This window comes from Ailuropoda melanoleuca, chromosome 16 (genome assembly GCF_002007445.2).
Source record: "Ailuropoda melanoleuca isolate Jingjing chromosome 16, ASM200744v2, whole genome shotgun sequence".
Classification (NCBI taxonomy): domain Eukaryota; kingdom Metazoa; phylum Chordata; class Mammalia; order Carnivora; family Ursidae; genus Ailuropoda; species Ailuropoda melanoleuca.
Genome location: NC_048233.1, coordinates 90,948,265 through 90,967,463, shown reverse-complemented (window position 1 = coordinate 90,967,463; position 19,199 = coordinate 90,948,265). Strand labels below are relative to the sequence as shown.

The 19,199-nt window shown below is 60.5% G+C and overlaps 3 protein-coding genes across 3 annotated transcripts; all 3 read right to left on the bottom strand.

Moving 5' to 3' along the window:
• Positions 1-360: 360 nt before the first annotated feature.
• Positions 361-3,451, bottom strand: IRF7 (interferon regulatory factor 7). The gene is given in 11 exon segments (XM_034646598.1): positions 361-562; positions 633-751; positions 836-1,309; positions 1,391-1,468; positions 1,620-1,767; positions 1,769-1,828; positions 1,922-1,980; positions 2,225-2,435; positions 2,522-2,684; positions 2,769-3,079; positions 3,313-3,451. Coding segments are annotated over 10 exon segments (1,488 nt in total). The 5' UTR covers positions 2,789-3,079; positions 3,313-3,451; the 3' UTR covers positions 361-406.
• Positions 3,452-5,085: 1,634 nt separating this feature from the next.
• Positions 5,086-11,818, bottom strand: CDHR5 (cadherin related family member 5). The gene is made up of 15 exons (XM_034646597.1): positions 11,475-11,818; positions 11,215-11,390; positions 10,837-10,887; positions 9,379-9,471; positions 9,176-9,277; positions 8,968-9,078; positions 8,709-8,879; positions 8,010-8,100; positions 7,747-7,844; positions 7,442-7,642; positions 7,249-7,362; positions 7,085-7,172; positions 6,634-6,723; positions 5,904-6,109; positions 5,086-5,589 (listed from the first exon to the last, which is right to left on the bottom strand). Exons 1-15 carry the CDS (start codon positions 11,527-11,529, stop codon positions 5,161-5,163), a joined length of 2,076 nt encoding a protein of 691 aa, XP_034502488.1. The 5' UTR covers positions 11,530-11,818; the 3' UTR covers positions 5,086-5,160.
• A 218-nt stretch (positions 11,819-12,036) lies between these two features.
• On the bottom strand, positions 12,037-14,596 carry SCT (secretin). Its single transcript, XM_034646599.1, has 4 exons — positions 13,836-14,596; positions 13,615-13,716; positions 13,422-13,514; positions 12,037-13,222 (listed from the first exon to the last, which is right to left on the bottom strand). Exons 1-4 carry the CDS (start codon positions 14,012-14,014, stop codon positions 13,099-13,101), a joined length of 498 nt encoding a protein of 165 aa, XP_034502490.1. The 5' UTR covers positions 14,015-14,596; the 3' UTR covers positions 12,037-13,098.
• Positions 14,597-19,199: the final 4,603 nt, after the last annotated feature.

Sequence of the window (19,199 nt, the reverse complement as noted above, 5' to 3'; positions counted from 1 at the left end):
AACGCTCACGTTTGCCGCCTCCCACGAGGCAGAGTGCAGTGTTAGTGGATTTGGGGGGCGGGGGGGGGCGCCTGCACACGGCACAGAGTTGGCCATTCCTGGTGCCCCTCTCCCCACCACACCTGCGAGAGCAAACATCTGCTGTCCCCAGAGCATTTTGTATTCTTTTAAGTAGAGTTTGTTGGCTCCAAAGTGTGTGGCCTGTTTCTTCAGTGTGAAGACAGTGGAGAGTGGGTGGGTGCAGGGCTGGTCACCTCCCTTCCTGGGCCTGTAGGTCTTGTGGGCTCCCAGGAAGTCTGTGGTGCCCCTTCTGAGCTCCAGCCCCGACCCTGAGCCCGCCCCTGGTCAGGACACCAGCAATGAGTCTCGAGTCCTTTTTATTGGCTTGAAGAGAGAGGTCTGGCCCTCAGGCCGGCTGCTCCACCTCCATGAGGAAGTGCTCCAGGTCTTCGTAGAGGCTGTTGGAGCTGGACAGGCAGAGGCCGAGGCTGCTGCTGTCCAGGGAGGACACCCCTTCTCGCTGCACGCACTCCAGGTGCGCCCGGCACAGCCGTGGCTCCAGCTGTGGGGAGGGTGTCATCAGGCCGGACGGGGGCTGCATGCAGCCTTGCCCCCAGGACCCTATGCCTCACCTTCACCAGGACCAGGCTCTTCTCCTTGGGCCTCCCAGCTGACAGGTCCTGCCCAAAGCCCAGGTAGATGGTGTAGTGTGGGGAGCCCCGACGCCGGCGAGCCCGGAACTCCATCATCTCTGCAGGATAGGACTGCGGTGAGCAGGGCCCAGCAGGACGGGACAGTGGGGACCGCACGGCCCCACGTCACATGCATCACTGACCTCGGAAGAAGGTGCCGAAGTCGAAGATCGGGGTGTCCTGGTTCCTTTGCAGCAGGCGGGGGGGTGTGGAGGGGCTGGCAGAGCCCAGGGGCCCGCCCACCTCCCAGTAGACCTTGCATTTGCCCAGGCGCCGGGCCCACAGCCCGTGCCCCCGCAACTCCAGCTGCAGGCCAGGGGCCACGTGCTGCAGCAGCTTCTCGGTGTAGTGCAGCTGCTTCTGGTCAGGGAGCTCGGCCGGGCTCGGGAAGGCCACGTGCTGGGACGCCGTGGCCGTGGCGGCTGGGCTCGGGGGCCCGTACAGGAGCACGAAGCTGGGATGCCACACCGTCTCCTGCAGCACGGTGCGGCCCTTGTACGTGATGGTCACATCCAGGGCCCTGAGGCTGGGCTCTGCCTGGGCTGCCGGCGGGGCGCGGCCAGGCCTGGCCAGGATCTGCTCCCCTGCCACTGGGGGGCAGGGCTCCAGGGCTGCATCTGGGGAGGAAGGCTGGAGCTGGCACCTGGTCCCCCAGCCCCTCACTCACTCACTCACCACCCCCCCCCCGCTCCTCTCACCTGTCACCTGGGCCTGGTGCATGGGGGCCAGCTCTCCTGCCCTTGGCAGGGACGGCTCTGTGTCCGGGAGCTCTGGGCCTGAGGAGGAGAATGACGGTTGGGAACAGCTCTGTGGGCCCAGCTGTGGCTGGCTCCATCCCCACTGCATATCCTCCTCACTCCCACCCCTCCTCCCCCCTGGCATGGAGCTCTGCAAGGCCGAGCACCCCCATCCGACACAGCCTCTCACCAGGAGCCTCTGGGGGGGCTGACTCCGCCCCCCATGCAGCTTCCAGCAGATGGTCCTCCAGGCAGCTCTGCTGTAGAGCCTGGAGCAAGAGGTCCCCAGCGTTGCCAGCTGGGCCAAAGAGGGGGCTTGGGGCACAGGGCTCAGGTTCTCAGCCCGAGCCCTGGGCTCTCACCAGCGTCCCCTGCCAGGCATGGCCTAGGGAACCCACCCTGCGGGGAAAGAGAGGGCCAGCGTAAGCAGCTCCCCAGCCCCAGTGAGAAGTGGCAGCCCCACCTGGGAAGAGGAGGGCAGAACAATCTTACCATCGAGGGCAGGGCATCTTCAAGGGCCTTCTCCTCCCCCTGGTGAATGCCCGCACCTTCTGAGGGAGAATTGGGATGGGGGGAGTGTGGGATGAGACTGGAGTGGGGCATTTGGGTATGTACTCCCCACCATTAAGCCCAGCAGGCCAAATCAGCTTCCCCCCCGCCCCCAACAGCCCGGCACCAGCCTCTTCAGGCCAGTTTCTGAAAGCACGAATCTGCTCCAGAGGCTGTCTCCAGGACAGAGCAGAGTCCCTGCGCCCCCACAGCACCATGTCTCTGCCCTCCCCTGGGGCGCCTCACCTCTCCACCCCAGCTTGGAGCTGAGCCCGTACACTTTATGCGGGTCATTGGGGTCCCCCGAGTTGTCTTGCAGCATCACGAAACGCTGCGTGCTGCGTAGCGCACAGCGGAAGTTGGTTTTCCAGCTGGCGCGGAGTGTGCCCTCAAGGGCCAACTGGTCACCGCCGCCGCCGCTGCTGGGCGGCCACCTGCCGCGCGCGACAGCCCAAGCCTGGGGAGAGGGATAGAAGGTGTGAGCCTGGGGGCAGGGACAGGGCCGGGGCCGGCCCTCTCCCACCGACTGGGCGAGGGTCCCACCTTGAAGATGCGTGAATCCGCCTCTCCCAGGTCCTTCCGCGCGAAGTGCTTCCAGGGCACGCGGAACCGCGTGCGGGCTGCGTCCAGCCACCGCAGGCCTTCGTATCGGCCGCTGCTGACCTCCCCCAGAAGCCAGTCTCCGAACAGCAGGCGCGGGGGGCCCCTGCGGGTGGGGCGACCGGCCGGGTCAGGGTGCGGGCGGCCAGGTGGTGTGGCCGCGCACCCGGGTGGCGGGACGGGCGCTCACCTCTCAGGAGCCTCGGCCATCGCTCCCTGCAAAGCACTGGCGTGGAGAGGCAGGTGGGCCCTCGGCGGGGTGGGGGGGTCACGCCCCGCGCACAGGAGTCACTACAGGTGGGAAGCGCCGCTCGTGCGTGGCCCCGCTGTCACAGGTAACCGGACCACAGCCGCGGCGGAGGGATGATGGCCACGACGTTGCCGACGTGTGAGGCTCTGCGCAGCCCTGGCACCGCTGTGACCACAATGTGCGGGCGCACAAGGGAAGTCACAGGTGTTGAGCCAGCGCCCAGACCCGGGCGGGAGGGCGCTGGCGGGGCCCTGCGGAGACAGCACCAGATCGGCCGCTGGCTGGGGCGTGCCCGGGGCGCCGGGAAAGCGAAACCGCGCGCGCCGGGAAAGCGAAACCTAAGCCCTAAGCCGGGAGGTGAGGGCTCTGTCGGCGGGGCAACCCCCACCCCTCCATCCCGCCCCGACTCCCGGAACGACCCACCCGGTCACCGCCCTGTGCTGCACCGCTCTCGCGCTTCACGCGGGCCAGGGGCTCCGAGTACCTGCGTGCTGGGCTGTCCTGGCGGGAAGGTTCCTGTCCCCGAGAGGCCGGGAGCAAGCGCTTTTATGGGGACGCGCCGGGGGCGGGCGGGGGGCGGGCCACCCGGCGGAGCTGCAGGTGCAGCCGAGGAAGTCACGTGCTCTGGCTGCCGGTTCCCGTGTGTGTTGGGAGAAGGACGAGTTCCCCAGGCCCCCCGCTCAGGTTCCTGGGTACCCGCGGGGGTCGTGCAGGGGTGGCAGGAGTGGCCGGTCCTGTGGGGTCCAGTCACTCCTCTCCCTCAAGGAGCACCCCCTGCACATGCAGGGTCAGGGCAGGGGGCCACTGGCAACTAATGGGGGTGGAGAGGCAGTGGGGTAAGCTGAAGACCCCTCACAAAACCAGGCTCTTCTTTTTTCCAGGAAAGTGGGTCATGGACGAGGGCGCGGGGCAAGTGGCAGCCCTACCATTTGGATTCTTTTTCTTTTTCTTTTTTCTAAGTAGGCTCCACGCCCAGAGTGAGCCCAACCTGTGGATCTCACCATCAAGACCCGAGCTGAGATCAAGAGTGGGGTGCTCAACCGAGTGAACCAGCTCAGCACCCCATTGGGATTTTTTTTTTAAGATTTATTTATTAGAGAGCTTGTGAGCAGGTGAGCAGAGGGAGAGGGTCTCCACGTGGACCCCCTGCCGACTGTGGAGCCCTACCCTGGCTGCATGCCAGGGCCTGAGATCATGACCCCATGACCCAAGCAGAAATCCAGAGTGAGTCCACTGGGTAACGACTTAGCCAACCAGGCGCCCCCACCCCACCGTGGCCTTTGGAATCTTAATGAGAATTGTTCAGACAAGAATACTCATGTACCCCTGAGGATAAGACATTTGGAAAGGAATTTGTGCTGCCTTTTCATTAGGAAAAACACTGATGACCTGCAAGGGACAGTGTGGTGGCGGTCTGGGAGGAAGTCCTGCCTGCGGTCCTCCACTGAGGAAGCCAGAAGAGGGGGCTCCATCCCCTACTCTGTGGCTCTGGTTCCCCTCACGGCCCTGGCCCTGGCCCTGGCCAACCGGCCCCACCCACCTTGCCAGCCTGGCCCATGACCTGCAGCCGCCACTCCCAGGTCCTGTCACTCGGGCGAGCCCTTGCACCAAGGCACAGGTCACAGGCCAGGTGCCTCTTCCCACCGACCACTGGGTGTTTACTGCCCCCACACGACCTCACAGGCCCACTGGCTGTAACCCCCTGGAAGGTCTCCAGGGAACCTGCTCTCCAAAATGAGTGTTCCTGAGAGTGGCGCCTCCGTTTCCCCCAGGCCAAGAATCTCCATGTCAGGTGGGGAGGTGAGGAATCCTTAGTGCAGGGTGCCCCTCCTCCGCCCGGCCATGGCTAGACCAGGAGAGGAACTTCTCCCCAACAGCTGGCACTAGCCTGGGAAGCCCCGCGGCCGGCGGGCGCAGCAGGTGGTTTACGGGAAGTGGCGCTGCGCTCCCGGCAGGGGCAGGGGGAGGTCCCAGCGCGCACCCGGCGCGGCCCGCAGCGGACCCGGGGACGGGGGTGGGGGATGGGCCACACCGTCACCTCCCACGGCCGGCAGCTGCTGGGGGCGGGGTGGGGGGAGCGCTGCGCTTCCCGGCCACCGACTCGCGCGCAGCAGAGCTTGGAAATTGTCGCTTTATTGTGCGCGGTGGCGTGGGGGCGAGCGGCCGGCCTCAGGTCCGGCCCGCTGGGGAGGCGGGGAGCCGAGGAGGCGAGGAGGCGGGGAGCCGAGGAGCCGAGGAGCCGAGGAGGCGGGGAGCCGAGGAGCCGAGGAGCCGAGGAGCCGAGGAGCCGAGGAGCCGAGGAGCCGAGGAGCCGAGGAGCCGAGGAGCCCAGCTAGACGTAGGTGGAGCCGGCGCCCGGCACGTCGGCGTGGGGATCCTCGTCCGCGTCCTCGTCGCTGCTGGCCTCGCTGCCGGAGTCGGCGGTGCGGGCCGCGTCCGAGGCGGGCGTGTTCAGAACCACCACGTCCGCCTCAGCGCCGATGTCCTCCCCGAACCACACGGCCTTGTAGCCGCCCTCAGGCCGCCGCTCCTTGGTCAGGATGGACCTCACTGCTGCCGGGCCGTCTCCATCGCGGGCCACCTCAGGGGACTCTGAGGCTGGGCGAGGGGCCGCGGTGCTGGGGGGCTCTGGGGGCGCAGGCTCCGGGGGCTCCGGAGCTGCAGCCCGAGTGGGGCCGGGTGAGGAGTGGGGAGCCGGCGCCCAGTTGGCCTCTTGGGGGGCAACGAAGGCCTGGTCGTCAAAGCTGAGGGGCTGGCTCTCCTGGGGAGGGGACAGGGACAGCTAGGGCATCAACCAGGACCCCCGGCCTGGTCTGGGACCCCCACCCCTGGTGCCCTCCCCAGAGACAAGGATCCAGGCTAGTCCTTCCTTTCTCTCTGCCTCTTTTGGCCTCCTCCCCATTTTGCGGACTGTGATGTCTACACCCCGTCTTTCCTCACCTCTGCTCCCCCTCCTGCCCCTTCTCTGTCTCCCTCTCCATCTGTCCTTGGCACTGTTCTCACCTGCCTACCCCCGTCTCTCCCTCTCCATCTGCCCCTCTCCAGTCCTGGCCCCCCACCCCTCTAGGGCCTCACCAGATCTTTCCCAGAGCAACACTTGAGCCGTTGGCCGTAGTGCTTGTGGACCAGGATGAGGAGGGCAATGAGAGCCAGAAGCAGCAGTGCGCCCAGCACCCCGCCCAGGGCCGCCATGTCCACGACAGAGAAGCGCCGGTCCTCAGCTTGGCTGACTCCGGGCTCGCCGTCCCCCGAAGTGCTGCCTCCTCCGGTCTGGGGTGGCCCTGCCAGCAACACCACCGCCAGCTTACCGTCAGCGCCCCAAGCACTTCCCGTGCCCACCTGCACCAGGCTCTGGGCGCCCTGACAACAAGCTGAGGTTCTGGGGAATAGCATCACTCCGCCCCAGCCAAGGAGCTGTGCGTTCCCAGGGGCCCTTGGGGAGGCCAGGCTGCTGAAGGGAGGGAGGGGAGAAGGGGGTCGGTGCCCACCAGCTCCCCGTGCAAGGCAGGGGTCCAGCACCATAGGAAGGGCCATGAAGGCCGTGCTGGGGCCGGTGGAGACAAGGGCCTGGAATCGTAGGGCCCCCCGGACCCCATATCTGGCACCTGCCCCATCCTCCATACACCTTCCCCAGTTTACCTTGTCTGGGCCCCCAGAACCTGTCTCTGCCCAGACCAGAGCAGACCCCCCTGGGATTTCATGGTCAGTGTGGTCAGGCTGGGCCCCCCCGGGGTGACTCCCAGGCCCACCTAGAGTATGAGTCAGGGGGCGGAAGGGCGACTCTGGGGCAAATGGGAGGTGCTACCTGAGGGCTGTGGGGTCCTGCTGGGCCCAGGGGTCATCGTCTGAGAGGTTCCTGGGTTCAGCGTCTCTGTCGAGCCCCCACTGGGCGAGGCTGATGGGAGGAAGGTGCTGGTTCCCACACTGGGGGACCCCCCGGGCGTCGATGAGGCAGGTGGCCTCAGAGTTGTGCTTGAGGGGGGATGTGGGCCAGTGCCCCCCCCAGAGCTGGTCGTAGAGGATCCCTGAGAGGGCGCCGGGGGCCTGGGGGCTTCCGAAGTGGTGCTGCTTGAGGGCCTGGTTGTTCCTCCAGTCTCTGGGGATGTGGGGGTCTCTGGGGGTGCTGAGGGACCTGAGGGCCAGGGACAGGACTCGGGCTTGCCTCTGCCGCCAGCGTGCCTGCCCCAGGGAAGCCACCGCCCTGGCAGGAAGCCTTTCCTGAGCTGTCACCTGCGGTGCGTCCGGCCGAGGCTCACCTGTGGGGGTGGGCTCTTCCCGCTCCAGCACCTGTATCTCCACCACTGTGGTTGCTGTGCCTGCGGTCACTGTGTTATTGGCCTCGACCTGGAGCAGAAAGGGGGCTTGTCCCTCGCAGGCCCCGCCTTAACCCGGCCCCTTGGCGATGCCCCCCTGCCCTTACCTCTGCATAGAAGACCCCCACATCGGCCAGCAGGGCGGTGGTCAGCACGGTCTCGCCGTCCATCCGGAAGTTGGTGTTATTGGTGATGCGGTACGTGATGGCAGAGTTGAGGTCCTGGACACGGCCCAGTGAGTCCCGGGCCCGGGCTGCCCCCGTGACCCCCCGACCCACCCACAGTGGGGCTGGTGCCTACCGGAAAGTCAGGGTCCTGGGCCCAGATCCTCAGAGGCTGGGCGGGGGCGGTGGCGTCTTTGACCTCCACGCCTGCTCCAGAGCCTCGTGCCACAGTCCCGTGGTACCGGCTCTCGGGGAAGTGGGGCGGGCTCCCGGTGGCATTTCGGGCCTCAATTGTGACCCAGGTCACCGAGTAGCGGGCGTGGTCTGCCTGCTCGCCCTGGGGTGGGGGAGGCCTCAGTGACCCACGGGTCCTTGAAGGACAAGTTCTACAGCCTGAATGAGGCTCAGGAAGGGCCATGGAGGCCTGGCCAGGGAACCCACCTTGACCAGCAGAGTGAAGGTCTCTGGGCTGGGGACACTTCTGGTCATGGTGAGGTTGCCCGAGTCAGTGTCAATGGCAAATGTGCCATCTTCTTGTCCTGCAAGGATGGTGGGAAGGCTTGGCCTCTTGCTCCCTCCAGTGACCTGAGGGCTAGGGTCCCTGCTGGCTCTGCCCACATGGCAAGTCCCCTGGGGTTTCCTCAGGCCAAGGTGGGGAGGGTGTGCAGGATGGGGAGAGAAGCAGGGGTCTGGCCTGCACTCACCCCTCATAATGCTGTAGAGGATACGCTGGTTGATGCCCCGATCCCCGTCCACGGCGTGGATGGGCCCAGGACGTAGGATGAGGGAAGCTGGCTGCAGGGACAAGGACAGGAGGAGACACCGTGGGGCTGGTGTGACGCCAGCCACCCTCCCGCTCCCCTCAAGGGGAAGTCGTCCCTCACACGATTGCCCACCACACCCCTTGGGATCCGTGGCTACTGAGTTAATTTGCTCCAAGACATCTGATTGATCTGAATGACAGGCGTTTCAAGAGCCAGCACACACGCGGGACAGGGAGAGGTCACGCGGAGTCTGGACTCAGGCCGCTCAGTAGGGCAGGAGGCCCTGGAGCCCGTGTCCAGGCGCCGCGGTCTCCCGGTGCCTCCATGGGCCTCTCGGGTCAGAGCAAGGACGTCAGCTGGTCAGAGAGGCAGCTGCCCCCTGGAGCACCACCGTGGCCCTTCATGCCGCCACCCTCAGCCCACTTCGCTGGGTCCCCAAGGCGCTGCTGGGCCCTGCCCCAGATCAGCCACACCTGTGCGCCCCCTCTACGCTCGGAGGGCTTGTTCCCACTCACCACCATGTGCTTGGGTGGGATTGGCTTCGAAGCAACGTTCATGTGAAAATCACAACCAAATTTGGCCCCATGGCACCCAGGCCTCGTCCCTGATGCCCATCTGGCCCCTCCCTGCCCCCAGTACCAGTTTGTGCCCCGTGGGGACAGCCTCACGGTACTCGGCGTTGATGCAGACGTAAGGATCTGAATAGGCACAGGGCAGGAACCAGGGGGGGCGAAGGTCAGCAGGCTGCACCTCCAGGACCAGGGTGGCCGTGGCCGTGTGGCTGGGCTCCACATTCTCCCCCTGTGTGTCCTGCAATCGCGGAGCCGGGCTGGATCAGGCCTGGGGGTCCGGGGCTGGGGGCAGCTCGGGTGGGGGCCTGAGCTCCGGGCCTACTCACCCGCACCAGCAGCCGGAAGGTCATGCTCTGCCACGTGTGGAAGTCCAGTGTCCGGTCCAGCCGCAGAGCGGGCAGGTTGGTACCCACCAAGGAGAAGAAGTTACTGGCGCCCTGGGAGGAGGGGCTGGGACTCAGCTTGGGACGCTGGGAGGACACAGAGGGGGACTGGCCGAAGGGAGGGTTTGGAGCCGGTGTAGGCGTCACTGACCGGGGTCACCTCCTGGAGGGTGTAGAACAGTATGTCGTCCTTGTCGAGGTCCTGGGCCTCCAGTTCCGTCCCAGGGATGACTGTGGTGTTCACTTTAGTGTCCTGGGGGATGCAGGGGGAGTGATCTGGCTACGCCCTTGACCCCCATGGACGGAGCCCTGCGGCCAAGCCCCTGGCCCCTCGCCCCTGGCTCCTCTGCTCACCTCAGGGATATTCTCCACCTTGACTTCAAAGGGGAACGTGGGCGGGTTGTCGTTGATGTCCAGCACAAACACGAACACTCTCAGCTGGGTCACCTGCGGGGTCGGCGTGGCTCAGCAGGGTGCTTGCGGACGGCCTGGGGCGCAGTGCTCGGACAGAGCCCCCTGCCCAGGGCCCCCGCTCTGCTCTGCGGGAACTACAGACAGACCGCAGCAGACGCACTCCGGACGGCACTCCCGCAGCGCTCACGGCAGGCGCCCGGCGCCCTGGAGGAAACCAGCACAGGTGCTGGGCGGGGGTGGGGCGCCCCGCAAAATCCCACATGAGAACAGCGGTAAAACAGTCGAACTGCTTCGAAAATAATTCTCAAAGAAAAAGGAAGAGAGAAAGGAGAACCCATAGATTGAAAGAGGCTTAAGAGGGGCGGCCAGCTGGCTCAGTGGGAGGAGGCGACTCTGACCTTGGGTTGTGAGTTCGAGCCCCGTGTTGGGGGTAGGCCTTACTTGAATTAACAAGCAGTGTAGAAAGGGGAGAAGGAAGGGGGGAGGCAGGGAGGCGCGTAGGGGAAGGAGCAGCTGGCCCCAGTAGGTGGGCTGTGCTGGGCTGTCTGGACTGTGGGGAAGGGGGGACATCAGGTATCCCCTGATACTGGGGGTCCCCTGTTGCAGGTGGCCACAGTGCCGTGGTGTTAAGAAGGGTCCCTATCTTTTAGAGACTCATCCTGAGATCTCCTTGGGCCGTGTGCTGTGCCATCCGTGGGCGCCCACAGGCTCCGAGCACAGGAGGCCGAGCTGGCAGGAGCGTGGGGGCTGGGCTCGCAGCTTAGCGCAGAGTGGTCAGTGCCTCTCTGAGAAGGTGGAGTGAAGACACGAGACAGTGAGAGGGGGAGGCAGGGGCACATCTGCGGAAAGGGCTCTAGGTCGGGGTTGGGTCGGGGTCCGGGCACCTGGCTTGCCCACCGCACAATCCATTTGGCCCCGACTCTGAGTGAGAAAGCAGCCGGGGGTGTCCCCTTGCTCGATCACAGCGTTGTGCCACACTAAGAGTGGACTGGCCAAGGCCAAGAGCGGAGTGAGCCGACCAGCTGCCAGTTGGAAGTTTCCAGAAAGGAGATGCTGGTGGCCCAGGCTCTGGTTGGTTTGGAGTCCAGCTTGAGGCAGAGCCCACAGACTTGCTGACAGAGACGTGGGAGAGGGAACTGGCAGGCTGAGGTGCCTTCCATGTCAGGGGGTCTGGGGTTGGGGGTCTCTGCTGGGGGTCTGCGTCTCAGGGCAGAGTCTGGGCTGGAGGAAGTGTGGGCGCCAACGCAGGAGGGACGCTTGAAAACATACCACAAGGTGGTGTCACCAGGGAGTGGCCCTGGACCAGGCCAAGCCGGGCACAGAGGTCCGAGCCTGGAGTGTGCTGACATCACAGGCTGAGGATGGCAACATGGGAGCCAGGGGGTTTGGGGTACTCACCACGGTGCTACCACTCCTGCACTCCAGGTGCGCCTCCAGCATTGTGTTCTCCTGAGGGGGCAGACGGGTGTCGGGGATCACCTGCCCAGGTGACCACACCACGCCATCCCCACGTCACAAGTGAGGAGACAGGCAGACAGGGTCCCCAGGATCCGTGCTAAGTCCAGAGGGCCTTGGGGGCCCAGGCAGCTCCATCCCCCCACAGCCCTACCCGCCTTGGGGCCCAAGAGGGGTCAGTCGTTGCCTGGGGGGCACAGAAGCCCCGGGACCCCTGGAACGCCCTTGTCCTGGGAGGGGTGCGGGTGGCCGCGCAGGTCCTGGGAAGGTGAGCCGCCCGGCAGCCCCCGTGGGTGCCCCGCCCAGGCCTGCCGTCTGTACCTCGTAGTCGGGAGTGATGTTGAGAAACAGCTGAGTCCCCTGGATCCGAAACGCGTAGGGGGTGGACGACGGTCCGAGGGTCACCTGCTGGCCCGCAGGGACATCGATGTCCGTCAGGGGCCCGCTCGGATTCGTGTTCTCCTGGACTTCGAAGATGGCGTTGCTCACAGAGCAGACTGGAGAGTTGGAGAGGGCGGGTCAGTGCCCTGCCGGCGCCCGGCCGCCTGCCGCCCTGCCCGCCGCCCCTGCCCCGTGGGTACCCTGGGCCTGGGCCGTGGCCATGAGCAGTGGCAGCAGCAGGGCCCAAGCCCCCATCTCGGCGGCCGTCCGCCGGCCGGGCCCTCTGAGCAGCTGGCTGCCGCTGGTGGTGGCGTCTCAGCCCGGGCGACCTTCGCCCCTGCCGGGCACCGCCCCACGTTATGATCTTTTACCAGCCACGGCCTCCACCAAGGGGGCTCCCGCCGGCCGCCTGGCCAGGCCTAGCCTACTGCCGGGAGGGGGAGACCTGGCGGTTCCCCACCAGAGCTGCGCCACAGGCGGGGGCCCACGGCCACTCAGGTCTCAGACACGGAGGCACGAACGGAAGGTGCTCAGGGCACCCTGGGCCTGGGGATGAGGCTGTGGGGCGTGGCTGGGCAGGCAGAAGCTGGGGCAGGGGCTGAGGGGACGGGGGTGGGGACTGGGGCAGGGGCTCAGCCCTGGCTTCTGTGTTTGCTGTACCCACCCACCCCCCAACCCCGGCTGCCCCTCTGCTGGCCTCTTCTGCCAGAATCATCTTAGAGCAAGGTTCAGGCCCCAGGTGTTCCCTCCAGGTGTCCGCTCCAGGTCCACCTCCTCTCCCCACACCAACCATCTAGGTCTGTCTGCAAGGAAAAGGCTGTTTGTGTCCTGGGGTCACCCTGCCTTTCCTGGAAACAAACCAGTTTCCTCCAAGGGTGTGGGGTGGGCCGGGCCGCAGAGATGGGGTGGCTGTGCTTCAGGGGGCTGTTGAGAGCTCCTGGGGGGAACCGAGGTCCCTATGGGTTCTGGTGGTTGACAGAGGGGTTCCTGGCAAGGCTCGTCAGCCTAGGCCCCCACCTGCCCTACTCCAATGGCCCCCCCAAGCCCTCAGCAGAAGCGGGGGAGAGGCCACTGGCCGGGGACAGGAGGGAGGGGCTGCTGTGACAATGGGGGCTGTGGCCCTTCCCCCTCTAGGCCTTTGCTTGGCTGCTCTGCCCGCCCGCCCCAGGCTCCTGGCATTGGCGCGTGTGTGGGTGGTGCCTGCGTGGCTTCCGGAGACCCCAGCTCCCCTTGGGGTATCATCACCATCCCCATTCCACAGGCTCAGAGCGGTGGAGCCATTTGAGACCACATAGCCTGGAGCAGGAGCCGAGACATAGCTTCCATCCTCTCTGGAGGGGACACCTGGGCCCCCCGGGAGACACCCGGCCCGTCACCACTTCCTGCTCGAGCCTCCTTGCCCCCTAACTTCCCCCCCCCCACCTGCTCCGCACACCGACAGGACACGTGGCCTCTGGGCCAGACATCCTGTACCCCCCACCCACCCGTCCACCCAGAGCCCCCGCGTGTTTGCCGATGCAGGGATGCAGATGGGTCTCTGGGGAGCTCGGTCAACGGGACCGGAGAGATAAGGGAGGTGAGGCGCCCCACTGGCTTCCCAGGTTTAAAGGGCAGCTGGGTGTGGCCACAGTCCCAGGAGCCATGGTCAGGGCCCTCCTGCATTCTGACAGCCCTGCCCTGGGAGATGGCGCAGAGTGAGCTCACGGGGCCAGGGTCTGAATTCCTCCTTTATTGGTGACACGTGCAGCCCCCCCTCCTCCCCACCCCCTCCAGGCTCCACTCTGCGGCCCTTGCAGTGGCAGCCGGCGGGAAGTTCCTTCTTCCTCAGGGCCTCCTCTGTGTCCCCTCCACAGCAGGGCTGGCTGGCTCTGAAAACGAGGTCCCAGACCCGGATCCAGGAGGCAGCTGGGGAGACCAGGCCTGATCCAGGGGGTCCCTCAGGGGCATCCTGTGGAGACAGCCAGGTTAGGGGCTGCAGGCCGCTGCCCACCTGGGGGAAACTGGGCCTCCTCTGTCACAGGCAGTTTCACCTTCCCAGACCCCTGGCCCCCTGCCGCGTCCGTTCCTGCCACTCACCCAGGGTGCCCCCAGGACTACAGGGCGGGTGTGGGGCAGGAGCTGGCCCCCGAGGCAGGGGTGGTGCTCACCAGGCCTGCAGGGTGGGCGTGTCCGGCCAGTGCGGGCAGAGGCGGCCCTCAGCCGGCTTGGTCCAGCTGGTGCTGTTCTCTGTGTCCTGCTCGCTGCCCCCCAACCCCAAGTCAGAGTTAGTCCTGGAGGTGGAGGGCCCCCAGAGCCCGCAGGTGTCCCCCGCTCTCAGAGGCAGCGCCCGCAGGTCCTCACCTGCGCTTGCCCACCAGGCCCTGGAGCAGCCGCTGCAGCCGTGCGCTGTCCCGCAGGCGGCTGAGCTCGCTGGTGAACGTCCCGTCCGAGTGCCGTGGGGCCCTGGGGAAGGGATGGCGGGACCGCGGGCCGTTTCAGTGCCAGGCGAGGCGGGGGGGGGGGGGNGGGGGGGGGGGGGGTCCGAGGAGCGGGCCTGGGTCGCGGGAGACCCGCGGGCTCACCTGGGGGGCGCGGGGAGCGCGGCAGAACCCCGGAGCAGCAGCGGCAGCAGCAACAGCAGCGGCAGGGGCGGGATGGCCATGGTGGGCGCGCCGGGGGTGCTGAGCGCTGCTGCCACCGCCCGAGCCCCGCGTGGCCCCTTTATAGCCCCCGGGAGCCGGGCGGGCGGGCCGCCCCTCATCGATCCACCTGGAAGGTCAGGGCCACCCACCCAGCTGTCGCCCCGGCCGGCCGCCCGCCCCCATCGCCGCGTCGGCGCCCCTTGGCTGGCTGGGGGGTGGGGGAGGAGAGCGCTGCTCCGGGGCGCGGACGCGCGGGCCCGCGGGGGTCAGGGAGGGAGGCCCCCGGGGGCGGAGGGACATCCCGGCGAGCCTGCAGCGGGAACAGCATGTGCAAAGCCTCCGAGCCTTGCCTGCGCGCTCTTCGAGGCGCAGTGGGGCCGGGCTGGGGAGACCATCGCGGGGCCCATTTAGCGCTGGGCGCAGGGGGCGGAGAGCCTCCAAAGCGGGCTCGGGAGGAGCTGGGCGAGGGTGGAGGCCGGACAGGCGGACGCGCCCCGGAGCTGGAGCCGCGGACTCCGCTGGAAAGGCTGGACCAGCGGTGGGAGTAGGGGAGGCTGGGCCTGTGTACCTATTGTCTGTACTCGCGGCTGCATTTTTCTGGAACCCTAAAACTGCTCTTTAAGAAAAGACTAATAATTATTTTTAAATGAGTGTGAAGCTTGGGGCACCTGCCTGGCTCAGTCCGTAGGGCACTGGATTCTTGATCTTGGGGTCGTGAGTTCGAGCCCCACATGGGGTGTAAAGATTACTTAAATGAATGAATAACTAAAAACGTAAAAAGATAAAATCTTTTTAAAAATGAGTATAAGTTTAACACAAGAGCTACTGGCTTATAACTTCATTTATTAGATTCATAATTTCTGTTTAAGGATTGTCATTAGTACTGGTTTGTTTTTTTTTTTTTTAAGATTTTATTTATTTGACAGAGACAGAGACAGCCAGCGAGAGGGAACACAAGCAGGGGGAGTGGGAGAGGAAGAAGCAGGCTCACAGCGGAGGAGCCTGACGTGGGGCTCGATCCCATAACGCCGGGATCACGCCCTGAGCCGAAGGCAGACGCTTAACCGCTGTGCCACCCAGGCGCCCCCCTCCCCTTGCTTGTGCTCTCTCTCTGACAAATAAATAAATAAAAACCTTTTAAAAAGATTGATTTATTGCTTTGAGAGAGAGCGAGAGAGCACAAGTGGCAGAGGGAGAGGGAGAGAGAATCCCAAGCAGACTCTGAGCCAAGTGTGGAGCCCAACATGGGGCTGGATCTCACAACCCTGAGATCATGACCTGAAGCTGCAAGCCAGAGTAGGACTCCCTACCCAACTGTGCCACCCAGGAGCCCTGCTGAAATTTATTTCTGAGTATTTTATTCCTTTTGGGGGGGCAGCAAAAAAAGTTTATTGAGTGATGATAGTACAGAGTTCCAGAAGAGGGAGGGGACCCTAGAGGGCTGCCCTCTAAGTATTTTATTCTGATACTATTGCAAATGAATTATTTTCTTAACTTCATTTTTGGATTGTTCGTTATTAGTGTATAGAAATATAACTGATTTTTATATGTTGATCTCATATCCTGCAACTTTGCTGAATTTATTAGTTGTAATAGGGTTTTGTTTTGTTGGATTTTCTATGCATCAGATCACGTCATCTGCAATTAGAAATAGTTTACTTCTTTTCCAATTTTGGACACCTTTTATTCCTTTTTCTTGCCTAATTTTTCTAGCTAGAACTTCCAGCACGTGACGAAGAGAAGTACCAGAGCTAGGTGCCCCTGTCTTTGTCTCGATCTTAGGAGAAAAGCTTTCAGTCTCTCACTATTGAGTATAAGGTTTGCTGTGGGTTTTGATAGATGTCCTTTATCATATTGAGGAAGTTTCTTTTTTTTTTTAAGTTTCTATTCATAGTTTATTGAGTCTTTTTATCATAAAATGGTATTGGATTTCATCAGATGCCTTTTCTGCATCTGTTGAGATGATTAAATGGGTTTTTCCCCTCTGTTCTAGTAATGTGATGTATTACATTGATTGAGTTTTGTCTGTTGAATTACCCTTGCATTCCTGGAATAAATCCACACTTAGTCACAGTGCATAATCCTTTAAAAAATGCTGCTGGATTGGGTTCACTCATGTTTTGTTGAAGAGTTTTGTATATGTATTTATAGAGGATATTTATCTGGAGTTTTCTTTCTTGTGATGTCATTGTTGAGCTCTGAGAGTTCTTTACATATGTTGTGTACAAGTCATTTGCTGAAAATGTGATTTGCTGATACTTTGTCCCATTCTATGAGTGGAAATATTTTTAACTTTTTAAAAAAGATTTCATTTATTTATTTGAGAGAGGGTGAGAGAGACAGAGAGAGCACAAGCAGGGGGAGGGCAGAGGGAGGAGAAGCAGGCCCCCCACTGAGCAGGAAGCCGGATGCTTGGCTCGACCCCAGTTCACTCGGATCATGACCTGAGCTGAATGCAGACACTTAACTCACTGAGCCGCCCAAGTGCCCGGATCCTGTACTTTTTTGTCAGATTTCTACCTATTTCTACCTGTTGTGTTTTTACTTTTTAATTTTGGCTCCCAGTTATTTGTTGCTGGTGTATAGAAATACAGTTGATCTTCTGAGTTGGTTTTGTATCCTGCTACTTGGCGAAGCTGACTTATTAGTTCTAGGAGCTTTTGTAGATTCCTCGGGGTTTTACTTAGACAGTCATGTTGTCTGTGAATAGGGACAGTTTTACTTCTCCCTTTCCAATCTGGATGATTCTATTTATTTACTTATTTATTTTAAATATTTTTATTTAATAAATAGAGAGAGTACAAGCAGGGGGAGCGGCAGAGGGAGAGAGAGAAGCAGATGCCCCACTGAGCAGGGAGCCCAACGCGGGGCTCAATTCTAGGACCCGGAGATCATGACCTGAGCCGAAGGCAGACACTTAACCGACTGAGGCACCCTGGCGCCCCTGATGTATTTTATTTATGTATTTTGTGTTGCTTGATTGCACTGGCTAGAATGGTAGCACAATCTTGAGTAAGAGTGGTGAGAGTGGACATCCTTTTTCCTGAGTTTAGCTGGAAGGCACTCAATCTTGCATCATAAAGTGTCATGCTGACTGCAGGGTTTGAAGATGCCTTTTGTTGGGTTGAAGGAGTTCCTTCTAGTTCTAGGTTGCTAGGCACTTTTATCATGACTGCATGTTGTATTTTGTCAAATGTTTTTTCTGCATCAGTCGATTTGATCATGGATTGCTAATTGGTATTTTACATTCATTTGAGACCACCATTCTTTTCAAATTAAGTAGTTAATGCTATGAATTTTCCTCTGAGGTTACCTTTAGCTCCATCTCATAAATTTTGATATGATGTATTTTTATTCTCCTTTAGTTCAAAATATTTTCTACTTTCTCCTTTGACCCATAGATTACTTAGAATTGTGTTAATTCTGAAATTTTTGGAGATTTTTCTGTTATCTCTCTGTTGGTTTCTAATTTAATTCCTTTATGGTCAGAGAACATACTTTGTATGATTTCCATTCTTTTAAAAAACTTGTTAAGCTTCTTTTTTGCTGCAGAATGTGGTCTACCTTGGTGAACGCCCCATATCTATTTGAAGAGAGTGTGTGTTTGTCTGATGTTGGACGGGCTGCTCCCTAAATGTCAAACATACCTACTTGGTTGACTGTTACTCACATTCTTCTATAGCTTTGCTGATATTCTGCTTGTTCTATTGATTAAGGACAGATTCTTAAACTATCAAACCACTCTTGCAAGCCATACAAATATTATCTTGAATGTTTCAAGCGTCCCATAAAACTCTGCGGTGAAGGGTTACAAACCTGGCCCCAGCACCGGCTCAAGCATCACCACTGGGATGACAGCTCCAGATTCTGTCCTATTCTAGAGGGTGACAGACATACTCACCAGTCCCAGGAGGATGGGGTGGCTTTCAAAGCCGCACATCCCAGCTTTCACCAGCCAGAAGCTTTGGACAGAATGAGAACATCCTTCTGGCAGGCTGAGCTGCCCAACTCTGCAACCTTTTTTTTTAAATTAATATTTTTATTATTTATTTCTTTGTCAGAGAGCGAGCGAGCAAGAGAGAGAGCACAAGGAGGGGGAGAGGCAGCAGAGGGAGAAGCGGGCTCCCTGCTGAGCAGGGAGCCTGACGCAAGACTCCATCCCAGGACCCTGGGCTCACGACCTGAGCCGAAGGCAGACGCCTCACGGACTGAGCCAGCCGGGCACCCCAGCTCTGCACCCTTATTGAACTTCATGAAAGCCGTTGTCTGCAAACCTGGGATCGCACATAGTTTATGAAGCTTAATTTACTATTTCTGGCTACTCTTTTTGATGAATGAGTCCTATGAATTTTAAAAAATGTATTCAGGGCACCTGGCTGGCTCAGTCAAAGGAGCATGTGACTCTTGATCTCCGGGTCATGAGTTCAAGCCCCACATTCGGTATAGAGCTTACTAAAAACAATAAACTTTTGGGATGCCTGGGTGGCTCAGTCGGTGATCAGCAAGGACGTAGAAGGTCCGCAGAGCTGCGTTCTGAACCGACTGACATTTACACACCTCGCCAGCTAATAGCAGCAGAGCGCACACGCTTCCCAAGTACACACGGACCCTTGGTCAACATAGATTATATTCTGGCTCATAAAATAAACCTTAACAAGTTTAAAAGAATTGAGATCCGATGCAGTATTGTTTTTCTCACTATGATGGAACAAACTAGAAGTGAATAATAGAAAGGTAACAAGAAAATCTCCAGACATTGGGAAACGAAACAACATAGTACCAAGTAACCATGGGTCACAGAAGTCTCAGGGAGGGAAGAAAATATTTTCAACGGAGCGTGATTGATCGAACACACGGAAATGCGTGGGCTGCACTTCAGTTGGACATTTCTAGCATTAAATGCTTATGTTAGAAAAACAATGGCCTCACAAACTAGAAAAGGGACAAATTAAGCACAAAGGAAATACAACGAAAGAAAGAATAAAGATAAAATCAGAAAGCGAAGACATTGAAAATGAAACGAAAAACCCAAAAGCTGGTTCTTTGAGAAGATCAGTAAAACTAATAAATCTCTAGCAAGACTGACCCAGAAAAAATACACACTTTATGACTAGAAGGGAGGAAAGAGGCATTGGCAACAGAGACCTCAGAGGTATGAAAAGGTTAATAAAAGAACATATAAACAACTCTAGGCCTTTACATCTGAAAACTATCAGGAAACATACCCGTTCCTCGGAAGACACACGACCACACGCACCCCAGGAGAGACAGACGGCCGGAACAGCCCCCTGAAAGCCATCTTCG